The sequence below is a fragment of the Garra rufa genome, chromosome 1 (genome assembly GCF_049309525.1).
Source record: "Garra rufa chromosome 1, GarRuf1.0, whole genome shotgun sequence".
NCBI classification, from domain to species: domain Eukaryota; kingdom Metazoa; phylum Chordata; class Actinopteri; order Cypriniformes; family Cyprinidae; genus Garra; species Garra rufa.
This window is the reverse complement of record NC_133361.1, coordinates 57,440,419-57,458,778: the sequence shown is the minus strand read 5'-3', so window position 1 is coordinate 57,458,778 and position 18,360 is coordinate 57,440,419. Positions and strand designations below refer to the sequence as shown.

Below are 18,360 nucleotides of genomic sequence, written 5' to 3'. Positions count from 1 at the left end.
TAGACGTGGATGGGCACCAAATCTTTAAAAGTTAACAAAAACATGCACAGACAAATCCAAATTACACTCTGCGGCTCGTGATGATACATTGATGTCTTAAGACATGAAACGATCGTTTTTTGCGAGAAACTGAACAGTACTTATATCATTTTTTACCTTTTATACACAGCCACGTCCATCTGTCATGAGCACAAGTTTGGCATCAGTCACGTCACATGTGCACGCGCTTCTGGCGTAGAATATGCAAACGCCGTAAGGGGAAATCAGTGAAAAGTCCCGGATGATATGCGCAAACGTAATCTTTTAGCTTTAAATCGGTTTAAACAACCAGGATACGCACAAGTAATTACCATTTTGTATAGCCGCTATACCCACAATCTCTGTGCACTGTGTAAACAATGAGTGTCGTATTCATGCGACAGATCGCTTCCGGCGTTTGCGTATTCTACGCCAGAAGCGCGTGCACATGTGACGTGACTGATGCCAAACTCGTGCTCATGACAGATGGACGAGGCTGTGTATCAAAGGTAAAATATGATATAAATACTGTTCAGTTTCTCACAAAAACCGATCGTTTCGTGTCTTAGGACATCAATGTATCGTCACGAGCCGCAGGGTGTAATTTGGATTTGTCTGTGCATGTTTTTGTTTACTTTTAAAGGTTTGGTGCCCATCCACGTCTATGATAAGGCTGGCAGACTGCACCGGTTTTCATTAAAAATCTTCGTTTGTGTTTTTCTGAGGAAACAAAGTCACCTACATCTTGGATGCATTGGGGGTAAGCAGATAACCATCAAATTTTCATTTTTGGATGAACTATCCCTTTAAGGTTAGGGTTAGGTCAGGGTTAGGGTTAAGAGTAGGGTTAGGGTTACCCTAACCCTAACCCACACTGGAGGTGATTTTTAGAAAATAAATTTGAGTTCTTTTAGTTCTTTACTTCTTTTTAGTATGTTCAGATAGACAATTACTGTCAGCAATGATCAATGCAATGCTCACATTATTTCATCCTGTGCCTGTCAGGCTGCTGTTTGAGGCAAGAAACCAGAAAAAAGAGGCCAAAGAGATGGCGGTAATCCAGGCCATGAAGCGACGAGAAGAAGAGAAGGCTAAAGAGAGAGCACAGGCTGTGCTGTAGGAAAAAAAACATCATCAAAGACTAACAAAACCCAGTACATGCAGTTGACTCTTTTCTAATGTGTCCACATTCTGGACTTACATACTCTCAGAACACCAGCAGCAGAGAGCTCCTTTTATTGCAAAATTAGCATGTGTTGTTTTGGGAGCTGCATGTCCATATAGACAGCATCTGCTTTTGTGAACCACTCTCGCACTCTTTACCTGAAGGACCTCTTCATGATTTCCTTCTGGCCATTCCCATCAGATCTACTTAATGAGGAAAGAAGGAGTCTGGTACTTGTGCTTCAATTTGCTGGGTGCAGGATGCTGCCACTTTGATGACCAACATGACCTATGTGACCTTTACTTCCACATGTAACTCCAGAGTTACTTTGCTTGGAAACCAACACTCCTGAAGATCTGAATCCATTAGAAAAGCATTACAGTCTTCTGTCCTAAACAGTGTATTAATTATAAAGAATTGATATTTATCTGTCATAATTAATGGCTAATTCTAATATGAAGTATTTTTCATTGTAAGGCACTCCAACAAACTGTTCTAAAAAGATTTGATGTTCATCAAACATGCATTTTAACATGTTTAAAATGTTGTTTAATATTGTTTTGTTGACTGAATCATTGTAACAAAATGATTAAGAAACATTTTTCAGTTAGATGGATTTCCTTCAATGTCCAAGGTGATAGTTTTGACAAAAAGGAAAATTCTGTCATCACCCTCATGTCATTCTAAACAAAAGTACCATAATAGTCCATATGCCTTGTGCTTTTTATTTTCCCAAACAAGAGTTTTGTCTATTTCACAAAACTCTGTCTTATTCACAGATAATTTCCCCTTTGCCACAGTTCTCAAAATTAATTTGTGGATGAATGAAATAAAACACGAATGATCATGTGACATGCTAGAACCAATTGCCCCATGCAACACATGAAAATGTCATTTTCAATTCTGATTTTTGGAAAGTAACACTTCACACTTTCGGCCTAACATCTCAGAAAGCCAGAAATAATACTGGCTTAAAAGTACATGCAAAATTTTATTTTGTGGTGAAATATTCCTTTAAAGTTAGTTGTTTAAAGTTTCTGTTTTAAATGAATTTAAAATTCAGTTACACTAGCTCTTAGAGTCAAAGTGCTGATCCAGAGTTCCTTGTTTTCTATTTTATTTAGATTGATTTTAGAAAACAATTTAGATCAACATTTTAAACTTTTAAACATTTTAAAGACACATTATACATGGGGACGGTCATACACTCCATTATAGTCTGCATATATAGATTGGTTTTGAATTTACTTCTAATGTACATGTGTATGCCAGTTGTGCAGAATGTTCTACCAATTGTAGCCACAAGAGGTACTCTTATCTGTGGAAATATGATGTAATAACTTTTTAAAACAAAAAACACATTGGACTGAAACCAACTAACTTCGTTTTGATGTGCTGTGCTATATAAAGTGTATAATTATAAGTAATATTTAAAACAAGAAACCTCAATGATGGTACTAACTACTCTCTAAAAAAATATAATGGTTTCAGGGATTATAGTATTTGAAGTCAATTTTGAACTGACTTTAGTTTTTTTTTTTTTAATTGAATAATTATTTTTTAAACGTAAAATGTTCTTAATAATTTTTGTTTAATTATAAAATAATAATATAACCCCCTTTTTGCCAGCATATTATATATTGTCAAGATGCTGGTTGGTTATGGTTATTGTAATGGTTATGATTTTTTTTAGAACATATGATCTAATTTTATTTATTCCTGTATTGTTATCAGAAATATTTGTGCTCTTCAAGGGCACACTTGTACAGTGTTTTTTTTTTTTTTTTTTTTTTATAAATATAAAACTGTGAAGTACAAACCAATTTCATAATTGTTCAAATACCAGATCATTGTGTTACTGTTTTTGTTTGTTTGTTTTTGTTATTGTTTGCAAAAAAAAAAAAAAAAATCTAATGGTACCCAATGCCCTTTGTATATCGTTTTATTGCAAGGTCTTCACTAATTACAGAGCACATTTAATATAAGAAGTTCCCATTATGTCATATGACGTCACGTCCCTGAACCGCATTTTGAACAGGTGTGTTGCGAAAGGGTTACTGCAAACATTGCGCGTTTTAAACACGATTTTAATTTTTAACAATATAACAGTTTTAGAAATGTTTCGATGGTTTGACTTTATAACACATCTGCAGGTAAGTTAAATACAGAGTTTTAAATAAAAAGGCAACGCTGATTTGAGCAGTAGTTCATGTAGAGTTGCCATTTGATCTTGTGGAGGCATGTCTCGCGGCCGTGCAGACGTGTGTGAATCGGCGAAATGAAGAGAAAGGATCCTGCATTCAGACTTCTCGAATTGGGCGCGAGCCGCACGTGCACAGAGTCCTTATACTGGGTAACTATGACGAACTCAGACCAAAAGTCGAGAGTTCTATACTTTTATTGGCTGTTCTAGTTCTGCTATAGAAACATGTTTATTTTCAACAACGGTTGAAAATAAATATATAATAATCACTCTGTTTATTATTAATGATTTGCTGAAAGTAGGGCCTAATAGGCATTACTTTTAAAACACAGTTGGAATCTAGCATTGTATTTTATTTAAAGTCCCATGTCTGATTTATGCAATACTGCTGTATTGCAATATTTTATTCCAAACATATAGGTACACCAGAGAGTGGCAAAAGCACATTAATCAAACAGATGAAGATAATCTACAGCCATGGCTTTACAAAACAAGAACTCATCAGCTTCAAGGTGCAGCTTTTGACATTTGTTAGTATTTAAAAATGTTGTCACTTTCAGAAGTTGTAGTGATGCCTTCGATTCCAAGAAAAATGTGAAACGTGTTTTGGTTACATCATTTTCAGTTTTTAAATATTTTTAAATACAATTTAACTTGATTTCACACACTCAAAGTAACATCGTATTGTATATCAAATATCTCATATCGAAAATTGCATTGTTTAACAAGGTAGCCTATTACATTTCACATTTTTCTTCAATATCCCACAGCCCTATATATTGGTTATATAATTGACTTTTTAAAAATGTTTAAGTGTAGTTTAAATTGATTTTACACACTTAAAGCAATATTGTATCACGGATAGATTATCACATTATTTAACACGGTATTGCATACCGCATTCTTCTTCAATATTGCATAGCCCTATTTAAAGGTACTGCATATTCCTTGGAGGCATATAAGTAAAAACACATACATCATATGCTTTATGTTTTGAAGCAGCAGATTCAGTGCTTAAGTATTAGATTATTATTATACAATACTTACAGATACAGTATATAGCCTTGAACTTGTTCAGTGTTCTCATTAAACCCATAAAGCTTGCTGTTAATATGAGTGGTGCTTCTCTATATGCCTCTTACCTGGAAATTAGTAAAGCTCATATTATACAGCACATCTATCAAAAATGAAAAGGACATACAGGTTAAAAAGAACAGCTGTTTTAAACCCTTCTTTTTCAGCCTAATATTGATTCACATCATATTGGAAGAAAACAAACAGCTGTAATTTCTTTATTGTACAGCCTGCTGTGTTGGATAATCTGTTGACATCTATGAAGTTTGTGCTGCATGGCATGGGAATGCTGCGCATTAATCTGTCTAACAAGAAGAACCAGGTGAGTTATGCAGATTATTCTATCAATACTTGGTCATTATGATGTGCATAACAGTTCCGTTAGCATTCTTGTTGTTGAGATTCATTGTAAAAAAGACCTCATTCTGTTTTGCAAAGTCAAAACTAAACATAGTTCTGTGGACATCTGCCTGAAATCAGAAACTTTGAATAGCTGAGCAATAAATAAATAGTATTGTATTTTATTCACAACAGGTTTGCACCTGTGTGCCCCATCATAAAGGATTGCAATTATTTTAGTACAATATTCCGTACATTCACAAGACACCAAATTGCCTCATTTGCTCACCATTATGCTGTATGCCCACATCTAAATAGTTATTAACCTCTAATATCATGCAGAATATTGTAAAATTATAATATAGAATATTTTAAAAACATATGGCAATATCATTGACATTTAGGTAGGACCAGGTATGTGCTGTGAGATTGGGAAAGCATCACACATTTTTAATACACATTATTAAGTGTTCCCAAAACAAACAATATAATATGGGTGAGTTTAATGTCACCAAAATATTACATAAAATAGTATGTCATTTATTAAATAAATGGGTTCTTGGAGTAGGATTACCAGTTATTTTTTCCAACTCTTATTCTGCTTTTTGTTTGTTTTTACCATGATCCAATTTAAATAACAGAATTTTTTTTAACTATATGACCAGGCCATATTCTTGACAGAAGTTTTGACAAATTCAACCACATGTCATTCAGATTCTTTACTGTTCTTATAGGCCCATGCATGTGCCATTCTGTCATGTGAGTGTTGCATAGGAGAGGATATGGAGCTGCTGCCATTTGTGGCTCATTCGTTCTGTAGTCTGTGGGGTGATCTGGGCATCCGGGCGGCAGTGACTAGAGGCCACGAGTTCCAGCTCAATGATTCTGCACTATAGTGAGTAATCACCTCTCTGCCATTTGTATCATTGCATAATAGGGATGTAGTTTCCTTAGAATGTCACTGTTTGCTTTCCTCAAATTTACTGACATGACTCTGTGATTTCCACCTCATTAAAGGGGTACTTAACATGACAATGAAAATTCTCTTAACATTTACTCACCCTCAAGCCTTCCCAGATGTTCTTCTGTGTAACTTAGAAATGATCCATCTCTGTGAGTCCATATAATGCTACTGTTTGGGTCCCTCAGAGTTGATTCAAAAACCACACAAAACAAACACAAAGCTTTCGGCCAACTGTCAAATGCTAGTTTATGAGTTCATGCTTGACATAAAAGTGTTGTGATGTAAGTATATTGTGAAATTTGTGTGAGTTAAGCATTTGCATCATGACAGGGGTGTAAAAAGTACTCAAATTATGGACACTGTAAGTATACTGAAACTTTTATTAAAAATGTAGTGCCTAGCCCCCCCACTTTAAGTATTAGCCAAGTACCTAGCAAAAATAAAAATATGAGTTCTTTCATTTCGAATTATTTCATGTATGTGAAGTGAATAATTTTATAAATGTTTTGTAAGAAATTACTAAGTACAATAAAGGTTTCAGTGCAGGTTTATAAAGAACAACCATTAAAAAGCAGCACAGTGGAACCCCAGCACAGAATGGTCCTTAAACAGCCAGATGCGATGCAGAGGCCATAAATGTATTCCAGATAAAACAAAAATGTGCGTTAATCCTTGCAGTAGATCTACCTCTGAAAGACCTGCAAGAAGATTTAAGACGTACAAAATTGACTTTTAAAGCCACTTTTTGTGATGTCTATAAAATTCTTCATAAAAGTCTCCAATAATAAAAAGACAGTCTTTAAACTGTTTATCTGGGGGCATTTGGTTGTTTTTCTTTGAACTTTTATCACATCAATATTTGCAAAGTAAATCAAATTATTTTCTTTTACAATACCCCTTTTCTACTCCCTTGTAGGAACCTCAATATTTACAAAGGATTTGACATTTTATAGTTAATTTAAATGCCAGTTGTTTGAGGTTTTTAACATTTAACTCACTAAAAATAATAATAATGTTGGCCATCAATATGAGTAAAAAATATGAGTTTTAAATCAGCTCTCACTTTAGAGAATTTCCGATTTTATTGTCATTCTAAATGTAATTGAGAGTTACTGATGACCAATCGATTTTCTGTGTAATAAAATAAAAAATAAGCCACTGTTTATTAGGCATCTAGGTTCAGATATTTTAGCTATATTTTAGCTTTGTTTAAAAGCTAAAAAGTATGTCAAAGTTGGGCATCTGAGAATAACATACAGTCAAACCAAAAATTATTTAGACACCATTTTTGACTAGTTGGTGAAGGACACTAGTTCATTTATGTAAGTGAGGATAGCAAAATAAAGTAAACTGTGACATACCCAAAAATTCTTCATACAGTGGACTACCAGTAAAATTTATAAAAATTTGGGACCAGAAATTTGATTTGACACTTTGACCTGTACATCTTTTGTTACATACGTTTCTATCAAAGTTATCTGACATTATCAAGATGAATTTGTTCTAACATAGTTTAACTCTTGAGTTCTTGTCATATTTTATTACCGTTTTCTAAACTATAGATAAACTATATAAAGGGCAGCTGTGATTTGCTACCAAACATCATGACATATGAGAAACCAATATGTAGGCCTCGCTATGGTATACAGTAATTAGTTTATGCTCTGTACAATGGGTGTGAACTTTTATAAAGGGGGAAAGAGGTTAAAATAGCTTTAAATAATGAATAGTCATCTAACGAATAGTTTGTGTCCCATGATAATTTAGCTAAGCTCTGCTCACTAGCAAAGTCAGATGTTCTTTACCAATATGCCAACAAAAATTATAGAGGCCGTATAAAACATGCACTGCCAGATGTTGTTACCTTTTATTAAACAGGAACATCTGTCCTACCACTAAACTGAATAATCATGAAGTATTTTCCTGCATCTATTATGTCATATTAATACTGCCACATTTATGTGGGAATATGTTGAAGTGTGTAATGTAAGGTTTGTCCCTGGAAACAATGGTGCAGTTATTGCCAACTCTCCATGTTCCTGTAGCATTGCCCCAGTTTGTTAGTATTTGCATCATCATATGCAAATACAGCTCTTAGCTGGCGCATTTCAGGGACATTTGCTTGTAATGCAGGAGATTTCTATTGTGTTTGGATTTGGCAATTATTCTTTTGTAACAAATGATTCTTGAATGAGAATTTGAAATGATGTTGAAATGGTTGAGAAGTGAAATATTGCATTGAATGAGATCACACTTTGCACAGCTGTAACTTTACATGTTGATAAATCTAGCAGTCATAATAGCTATTTAAAGTCCTTGTATTTGCGGATGCTCTAACAATTTGCTGCTTTTTACTGAATCTGTGGTCTTTCAACTCGGCCAATCACATAGACTTTTTGCTGATGCAAATAACTGCAGCATTGCTTTGTTGTTATCATCAGTCTGTAGAAACGTGTGCTCATGGGGGAACACCAACCAAAGGTATGGTAAAACAAACAAACCTGATTCAGTTAATTTATAGAAAGGTTGTCTTAAGGTGGATATGAAAAAAAAAAATATGCAGCAGCAACAGCATTATATTCTCCACTGGCCTTATGTAACATAACCATGTAATAAAAAGATCATCTGTTATGACTTTGGCATCTTTTGAAAACATTCATCCAAGAATAAGTTTAACATTAGAAGTTTCTCATCTCAGATGCCTCAAAGAAGATTTATGGCTAGTAAATTTTCTCATAGAACTATGAAAATATTTAATGCAATCTTCATGTTTGACCATGCCACTTGTTCTTTAATTCCCATGTTGAGTTTAATATTGTTTTCCATATTTCAAATGAAGAACATAAGTGACTTATATTTGTAGTGCACAATGCCAAGTTTACAGTATAAGCTGGATTAATAGAAAAGCTAGGAGCAAAGGTGAAATAACTTCATCGGCTGTTTTTTTTTTTTTTCCTTTCTTTACTTTATTTCTGTCTCGTATCAAATAGTTTGGTTAATCTGTCCTGCTGGAATAAACTGAGACTGAGACTGGCACGGTGATAATAGTTCATGAATGACAGTTGCAGGAGATTTAATAGTTCTTGTTGTTTTATATTATCTTCCAGGTGACCGTTGCAAAAAAATGGCCATGTTGATTTTTGTGTGTAAAATTGAACATTGAGCATTTTGTCTGATTTTGTGCTTTTGCTTTTTTTCCTATTTTGTGTGCACATTTATCTAGTTTTTTTGAGAACATAAGTCGTATCATCGCACCAAACTACATCCCCACTAAAACAGATGTTCTCAGAGTGCGAGTAAGGACCCACGGTGTTATTGAAACCCAGTTCAGAGTCAACAACTCACTGTACAGGTAAACATATCTTCCTGTATACCTGAATTTGACTTAAATGGAAGCCATTGTATATTATATAAGTACATTTCTGTTAACTTCAAATTAATTTAATCAATTTTAACTTTTTATGTTATATGAGATTCACTTTGACTTTTGATTTTATTTTTTTATGTAGAATGCATCATATGAATCATTTGTTTATAATTACTCATGGGTTTATAGGCTATATGATGTGGGTGCTCATTGTTCAGAAAGAAAGAAATGGTACAGTTATTTCGACAATGTCCAGGCAGTGCTGTTTATGGTGGCTCTTAGTGGGTATGATCAAAACCTTGATGAAAACCATTCCAAGGTGAGTAGCATACTTTATTTTTAGCTACCTTGTGCCATGTTACAGAAACCTTTTAATTCTAGAATGCTGTATTATCTGTTCAAAAACCCAGATGATTTTAGTTAGAAGATCTTATTGTCAGAAAAGTTTGTGTCACCGGCTTAAGTTAAGATCTGACAAATTAAATGAAATGTAACTATGTATAGATTGTAAAGCCTGGCATACACTACGTGAGCTCTTCCACACAGTAGTAGTCAGTTAACCTGATAACAGTGTATAATTTAAGAATGGGGCATGCAGAGCCTATTCAGCATTGTTCTAGGCCCCATGATACTTTGCATTAATTATGTGAGTTACATTTCATTCAACTGTTAACAATCAGTGAACATTTTGCTCAATGAATGCAACAATGAGCATTTTCAAACACTAGGTACAATGAGGTGACATTATTCTACACACCTCAATAATACTCAATCATACAGTATTTCCCAATGGAAAATGTATGTCCAGTGTAACTGAAATCCCTGATGTTGCTAACAGATAAAGTGGGATTAAAGAGTAGATGTAGTTGCATACTGACTCCAAAATATTCGTATGCATTTTTTTCATATTCATCCTCCTTTCCTAAAAAAATGCTTGCTGCGGATGATCCAAACTTTTTTTTTTTTATGACAGACGAATGTTTCAGAGGCAGTGTGCAAAGTGGCTTTTCTGGTGTATTCTTACATATTTGACTCTGTGGACTGAGAATTAAGGCATTTATTTTTAGTTAATTCATGTTTGATGAATCTTCGTTTGTATAAGGAATTCAAATATTATAGGCCTTATTCTTTCTTTTTGTTTTTGTTTAGCTTTAATAATGTCTTTTTGCTTTCATTTCCTAACTTTCTTTTAAAACAGCAGAACCGTCTCCATGAAAGCCTTGAGTACTTCAGATCCACATGTAACAGTGCATTTTTCAGAGGAGCTTCACTGGTGAGCTGGGTTTGTTTCAGGGCATGTAAAACTGGTGTAATCTGCCATTAAGACTTTCACACTATACTTAATTCTCTGTCGTTGTTTTTTTTTTTTTTACCCAAGTTGAGGTTGATGATGATGATTATTATTGTTTTTATTCATACTATTATGTGAAGCCATTATTTGTGCTCCTTTTTATGAGTACATTGAAAGAATAGCAGTACCATAAATCCCTCCTTCTCCCCTCCACATAACAGCACATAATTGTTTGGAATCATTGAGATTTAGTTTGTACGCCTAACCTGCTTTATCGCTGCCACTTACACCCATCATTCTGTACCACTTCAATTACGCATTTCCAAATTAGTACCAGTTCCTATTAAGAATCAGGTTGATCATACAATAATTTTTAGGGTATACAAATTAATACAACATGATAAAAACAATCTACTGCAATAGGCAAAAGACATAAGGGGATGAATGCATTTAAATTATTTAATGGCTTCAGATGTTTTGCATTTTCTTTAACTTTACATTTTAAACTAATTTTCAGGTTTTATTTATGAACAAAATTGATCTGTTTGGTGAGAAAATACTGTATTCTGGGAGACACCTGCGACTTTATCAGCCAGACTTCAAAGGTACTATGCATTTTTCACTCTGTTTGTTGGTTTGTATGTTTTTACTTCTGTGAAGCAAAATTTTACTTTACAGAGTTTGCTAAGAACATAAGAATTAAATTAATGGCCATATGTTGTTTCTCTCTCTCTCTCTCTCTCTCTCTCTCTCTCTCTCTCTCTCTCTCTCTCTCTCTCTCTCTCTCTCTCTCTCTCTCTCTCTCTCTTTCTCTTTCTCTTTCTCTCTCTCTACTGATATGTTACCCTTCATGTCTAATTGACCCTATGCTATAATTAAAAAGATACAAAAAACCTTGTCATTCTAAAAGAGCCCTAGGAAAACATTTAACCATTGTTGTATAAAAGTAAAACTGTTCCTTATTTAATACTATGTAAACTGCATGTGAATAGTATATACTGTTTGTAGTAGTATAAAATGCCCAAGCCATCATTTTCTTTTTAACTTTTGTATTGATATTTAGTAAAGTTTGAATATATTCAGGAATTGATTGATTTCTTTGTGTTGGGATGCAGGTCCTGACCATGATGTGAGTTGTGCTGCTCAATATTTGACTCATCAGTTTGTGGAATGTGCTACCACCTCAGGCAAGATGGTGTACTCCCACTTCACCAATGCCACAGACCCCTCCAGCGTACATGACGCCTTCCAGCTCACCATGAGCACTATTGTTAAACACAACTTGCAAACAGTCTCACTTCTCTAACCTTTTGTTTGTTTGTTTTTTATTCCCATTTATATTTTGTCTGCTGTTTGTATGTTAAACAAAATTTCTTATTTTTATTGGATCATGAAAACCATATTTTAATACAATAAATATTTTATAATATTTTACATATAGGCATCTTTAATTTGCTACTTGCTTAGTTAATTGACCTAATTGTGGGACCATTAAAGTGTTGTAAATAAATAGGCTTAATTATATTTGCTTTTTGCTTGTGACTTCTGTAAATAAGTGGATCTGGTCAAGTTGTTGAATGACACTTCAATACAGATGTTCTTACAGTAGATTCAATATCAAACCAAGGGGAATTAAAAAAAAAAAACAGGTGATCAAAAATATTGCTACTTTGTGGTTGTCAAATACTAATGAAAAATGTTCATAGTTAATGTGAAGAACTATATCTGGGAACATTCAAGGACACCTGTGTGTGTGAACTTGACTTAAGTTTTCATTCATTCTCAGCTGCTGAGACAATTTCTTAAATCCAGGCTGAAGATCACACTGGCCCCACATTTAAACAAGCTTCTGTCCTGGAGAAACTCAAAGCTCTGGAAATACATAATTCACACAAATAGGCTACAGAGGGAAAAACATAAAACATGACAAATACTGCAAATATGCTGTAATACAAAATATGATTTGGTTTTAATCTTAGCTTGGAAGAAGCTATAGTAGGAGCTTTATTTTTTTTTATGTTTAAAGTCTGAACTTGATTATGAATGTGTAATATTTAGATTCTTTACTATGAAGGACAGACTGTCTCTCCATAGCTGCTGATGGGTTATTGTTCCGTTTCTGCTGTTTGCATCTGTTTGCAGTCATTCATTTATATATGGAGATTCCGTGGTCACGATTTTTTTGCTCGGTGTGTTGATGGAGGGCTCGCTTGGAGATGGACGGCTACGTTTTCTACACGCTAAAAAACAAGTATATGGAGCCAACCAAGGCAAGGTTGTTATAGTTAACTAAAATTAAACCATAAATATGTTGTTGCTTGAAATAGAATGTTTAGCCTACTGAAACAAAATTAAATATTTATATATAAAATTAAACTTATTTTATTTCAGCAAGTTGACAACTTTGAAATTCCTATTTTCATTTAGTTTAACTAAAATAAAACAACGTAAACAAAGATTAACAAAGCCATGGAGACATTTTAAAACAAACCAAACTAATAAAAATGACTAAAACTTTAACAAAAATGAAAATGAAAGCAGGAAATAAAAAGTGAAATTCAAAACAAAAACTGTAATAGTATCTCAGTAATACTAAAATAACACCGTGGAGCATAACCTTATACCAATTGTCTCCCGACTTTCGTCTTATTTATCCGACATTTAAAAAATGTAAAAATCTCCTGTTAAATAAACCATAAAGATAGACAATTTAGTATTCAATTGGCTTTGGCATAAACATTTAATCAGAAAAATTTCTGCAAGAAAGAACAATGAATAGGCTAAAAGTGTCATGATCTGGGCTGTGGGACTTCCCTCGGCCACCTGAGGTCGCTGTTTTCCCTTCCCTCCACAGCACTTCCCCAAATTGTACACTCCTGTTTGTCATTAGCAATCATTTACCTCTCACCTGGTCACAATTATCTGGTCTATAAGAACTCTCATTTCCCACTACTCATTCTGGCTGCATTGTCTTATGTCTTGTATGTATTTCGGTGTTTCTGAATCCTGGCCTTTGATCGTGTTCTTGGTTTTGTTTATTTAGTATTTCAGTTTATGTCGTGTTGTGCCGTGTTGGCCTTTTGGTTTTGTTTTGTTATTATTTTCATTAAAAAATACTTACCTGCATTTGGACCCAGACCTCATCTATCTCACCGTGACAGAATGCAGCCAGCATCAGTGGGTCCAGCAGGGAGGATTTCTTTTTTGCCCTTCAGGGAGAAGGTGACGTTGTCCAAAGAGACGGCGGCCATTTGCGCTCGTTGGGCGGCGGAGGCGGTCGTTGAGCCGACTGAGCCCGAGTGGATGACGGCGATTTTCGCTCGTTGGGCGGCGGAGGCGGCTTCCACTGTCTCTGTTCCGGACGCGGCGGTGACCGCTATCTCCGATCTTGACGCGGCGGTGACCGCTCTCTCTGCTCCTGACGCGGCGGTGACCGCCCTCTCTGCTCCTGACGCGGCGGTGACCGCCCTCTCTGCTCCTGACGCGGCGGTGACCGCTCTCTCTGCTCCTGACGCGGCGGTGACCGCTCTCTCTGCTCCTGACGCGGCGGTGACCGCTCTCTCTGCTCCTGACGCGGCGGTGACCGCTCTCTCTGCTCCTGACGCGGCGGTGACCGCTCTCTCTGCTCCTGACGCGGCGGTGACCGCTCTCTCTGCTCCTGACGCGGCGGTGACCGCTCTCTCTGCTCCTGACGCGGCGGTGACCGCTCTCTCTGCTCCTGACGCGGCGGTGACCGCTCTCTCTGTTCCGGACGCGGCGGTGACCGCTCTCTCTGCTTTTTTTCTTTTGTTTTGAGAGGGGGTACTGTCATGATCTGGGCTGTGGGACTTCCCTCAGCCACCTGAGGTCGCTGTTTTCCCTTCCCTCCACAGCACTTCCCCAAAATTGTACACTCCTGTTTGTCATTAGCAATCATTTACCTCTCACCTGGTCAAAATTATCTGGTCTATAAGAACTCATTTCCCACTACTCATTCTGGCTGCATTGTCTTATGTCTTGTATGTATTTCGGTGTTTCTGAATCCTGGTTTATGTCGTGTTGTGCCGTGTTGGCCTTTTGGTTTTGTCTTATTATTTTCATTAAAAAATACTTACCTGCATTTGGACCCAGACCTCATCTATCTCACCGTGACAAAGCGCATCAGTTTACTCCACTGTTTGCCAGTATTTAAATCTTTTCACCATTACAGGTGTAGTAGCGCCGACTGGTGGCTAAATAAAAAAAAATATTTTTATTTTTTCTTGGCGTTATTATAAGTAATGTGTTGTGGATTTGGCCTTTCTTTTTAGTGTATTTATTTTTTTAAACAGGCATTATGAAATACTTTATAAATACTTTATGAAATATTCTTGGTTCTCTTTTCAAATGTGCATTCGTGTCTTTCTGACACTTTTTTTATTTTGGAGGGGACACTATAAAACTTAAATTGTTTGCCTTCTCCTCTCTTCTTATCCTTGTTAGCAAAGTAAATTACATAAAATCTTCATAAAACACAGCCTCTAATGTACGTAGCATGCAAGTATATTGACACACAAGCTTTTTAATTACTTTGAGCCTTTTACTCAGTGCTGATTCTTGTATTTGAATTCCTCATCCCAGACTGGTAACCTTGAGAAAGAGAAAGCAGAACCTGACCTAAGAAGTCAAACTCTAGAAATTGCACCATGCGTCAGCCAATTCATAATCATAAGAAGAAAGGAATCTTCAAATTCAGTGTTGTTTTTATAGGTGCATGCTTGATCTTTTGGTATGTGACTTCAATGTGACTTCAAGTAAGAAAGCCTGGTTTAGATGCAAGCTCCAGAAATTGGCTAGTCTATATAAAATATCAACAAAGTGAAAATCTGTGAAAGATGGCCTGAAATTGATTGGCCTGAAGCTTCACTATAGCATTGCCATCTCTTTCTCCTTTCTCAAAATTTTTCTTCTCTCCTTCTTTTTGCAGTATACAGATGCAGGAAAAAGTATGTCAGTCCTGCATTTATCATTGATTATTATGCATCAGTTAGTCATAATATTTTATCTTATCTTGAGGTAAGTCAAAACAGTAACAAACACACAACACGCAACAAGTGTTATTGAACACACTGTGTAATCATGCACAGTGTAGGGTGAAAAAGGTAAGAGTAATGGTTTCTCCAAAAGGTATCAGTCCAGTGCTACTTGGGAGAGTTAAGTGTCAACAGAGTCCAAAACATAAAAGGAAAAGGTACCCTGTATCTAATCCATATCTACTATTTATTTATTTTTTTTTTTTTTTTTTTTTTTCACTTTTTTGTTGCATTTGCAAATAGGGTATTGTATCATCAGTGGTACTGTTGCCATGATCAGCTGCAACCTTTTTTCTTACTATTTATAAGAAATGTTGAATATAGTCTGGTTATAATACCAGTCCATGTGATTTCCTTGGTCTGAGTCTTTAATCCAAACTGAGATGAGATGCCTGGTTTTTCTGGCTGTCCAACCACAGAGATCCACTATTTCTTTATCTTTCTGTTAATCTTCTTGGGATTTCAGCTGGCAAAGCTTAAATATCATGTTTTGTTGCACTTTCTTACTTCCCACAATGATTATTTGTTGGTGTGTAAACGGTTAACAAATTAACAAATGCGCTAGTGCATTTTCGAAATTTCTCAGAATGTGATAAAAAGCAAAATATCTTGAAAAATGTTTTATAACAGTTTTGAAACAGTTTTACAATTGTTTTTATCATTTTCTAATTATGGTTGGATTAAACAGGGCCCTGCTGGAGTCCAACAATACATTGATCAAAGGTGAACTTCCCTATAAAAAACACGGATAGTGTACTATTTACAAGAAGTACTGTCTCATGTGAAGCATGCTTTAAATAAAAGAAATCTTAGAACATCTAAGGCTTGTTGAATTGTATTTATGCAGTGTTACAGAGGTATTTCTAAAAGTCTTGAGGTTCATCAGTCCATGGAAAGACAATTATAAATGGAAAAGGTTGCTGCTCTTTGTATAGAAGTGTGTGTTCTGTAAGAGCTCTGTGATTCGAGATCAGAAAAAGTATCAGCTAAAGAGTTACAAAAATGTCATGCAACATGTGAATGTTCTAGAACACTACTGGCAAAGCATTCTATCTACATCACAGTTTTGGGTTGTTCTAGGTTTTGGACAGCTTTCTATCATATATGTAAAAATAAATTGACCACCTCAAACATTTCTCTAGATTTTATGATGACCTTGCATGACACAAAGTCATGCAATATGTCAGTTTTAGAGCACAGATTAAGGTTTACAAAAATGTAATTTAACTTTAACAGTCATGTAAGGATGATAAGCTATTCAATGTGGAAGGAACATGAGGAAGTGAAAAGCGCATGTACTTCAAATTTCTCATAATCGAAGAGGGTGCTAATACACGTGCCAAGCAAATATCACAGATCCGACTTGTTGCGCACACAAGTTAATTTAATTTATTTTAATTTAAAGGTGTTTCAAATGTACCCCTGTACCAACTGTACCCGGTCTACCCTACAGTAGTATTTGATAATAATAGTCTGTCAAATGTGAAGTCACTTCTGTAGTGAAACTGCTGTTTTGTTCCTTGGGTAAACTGAGCTCCCAAGCACAACTCAACAGTGCTAAACATTTTGAATTTGTCCTGGTGGTGGTCTTTTTGATTTCACTATCAGTAAGCCTTTAAAGAGAAGCACTGGCCCTGAATAGGGTCAAAGGAATGACCTACTTAGAATAATATTTTACTTTGTGTTATATTGAATTTTTTGTTTTAGGATTTTTTTTTTTTAATTCAGGAAGCTGGGGGCTTCAACTGTCACCACAATAACTTTTGACCTTTTTGTTGTACATGTTGATGCTGTAACACTGTTCTGTAAACAGAACATGTGGTTTGTGTCTTCAAGTAGCCTAATAAGAAATAAGAGAACAATATATTTCAGTCAATTTCAATGCAGAATATATTTCAAGAGTTTCAACTATCTTAAAGTTTACTTACACTTTATACTTGTCAAATATGCCGAGAAAAAATAATACATTTAATATGCTTTACTGTGACTAGATGTTAAAATAACTGAGGGGGTGTTTTATAAAGGCACTTTACAGTAAGATCCTCCTGAATAAACATTTATAAAATATAAACTGACATTTTTAAAGATTTTTTCTATGAATATATGTACTTCCAATTGTGGTACTGGCTTGTAGTTTTGTCTAAACAGATAGGCTACACTACACATGAAAATCACGCCCATTTTTCACGAAACGAAACTTCAGAAATGTAAGCTCCTAAGCTCTTCCTCAGTAGCTACTTTCATTGTGTGTGGAGCAGATGAACATGATCAGAACTGAGCTGTGCGACTAAGGGTCAAATATACGTTGATGTGCAACGATGACATGTGTCTTCATCTGTTAAAACGCACACCTGCACTAGGTAAGACAAACCAAAGTGTGTACTTGCATGTTTAATGTGTGTCAGTTTAGCTTTAGCATGTCACATGAGGAAGAGATCAGACTGCAAGTTCGTATAGTTCGGGCATTAATATCATACACCAGATCATCCATACAGCTAAAATAACACTCGTACAGACTTTTCATTCTTTTAAGTAGCTTGTCTGAGAGGAATTCTAGTTAGCTTGCTTGTCAACGTCAGTATTGCGTTGTCGAGTTTGTTTCGAGCTATTTGTTGTGCAATTTTACTGATAAAATAATGGTTTACTATGCACAGATCGTTAAGTTAAGTTGTCGATAGACGGAAACGTACAAGTTTTGTTTGTTTAATAGATTAGAAGATGGTTGTGAAATAATGTGACAGGTTCGTCATTCAGAGACGTCATAGCCTGACGTTATCAAAATTAGCCTATGATGTTCAAAGAACGGCTTATTTTATATATACAACATATTACTACATATATAATCATATGCGCTTGATGTTTACAATCGAAATGTCTTCATATTATTA

The 18,360-nt window shown here is 35.3% G+C and overlaps 2 protein-coding genes across 2 annotated transcripts in view; both read left to right on the top strand.

Annotated features, from left to right (window-relative positions):
• The window catches only part of LOC141337410 (ethanolamine-phosphate cytidylyltransferase-like), a 74,723-nt gene extending 72,833 nt beyond the window's left edge, over positions 1-1,890 (top strand). Inside the window, exon 13 of the mRNA XM_073843231.1 lies at positions 1,024-1,890. Within this exon, the coding sequence (XP_073699332.1) occupies positions 1,024-1,138 (115 nt within the window). The 3' untranslated portion in view covers positions 1,139-1,890. The remainder of the gene's footprint in view (positions 1-1,023) is intronic.
• On the top strand, positions 1,467-11,855 carry LOC141317911 (guanine nucleotide-binding protein G(o) subunit alpha-like). The gene is made up of 10 exons (XM_073833167.1): positions 1,467-1,494; positions 3,384-3,536; positions 3,807-3,898; positions 4,690-4,782; positions 5,534-5,694; positions 8,987-9,115; positions 9,320-9,449; positions 10,332-10,403; positions 10,939-11,026; positions 11,537-11,855. The coding sequence occupies exons 1-10, from the start codon at positions 1,467-1,469 to the stop codon at positions 11,725-11,727; spliced, it is 1,137 nt and encodes a 378-aa protein (XP_073689268.1). The 3' UTR covers positions 11,728-11,855.
• The last annotated feature ends 6,505 nt before the right edge of the window (positions 11,856-18,360 follow it).

Bases quoted from the DNA above. Each gene is read 5' to 3' on its own strand.
- LOC141317911 (XM_073833167.1), top strand. From the start codon at position 1,467: ATGACCTATGTGACCTTTACTTCCACAT. The intron at 3,537-3,806 runs GTAACTATGACG...CCAAACATATAG, and splicing joins GCACAGAGTCCTTATACTGG to GTACACCAGAGAGTGGCAAA. The intron at 5,695-8,986 runs GTGAGTAATCAC...ACATTTATCTAG, and splicing joins CTCAATGATTCTGCACTATA to TTTTTTTGAGAACATAAGTC.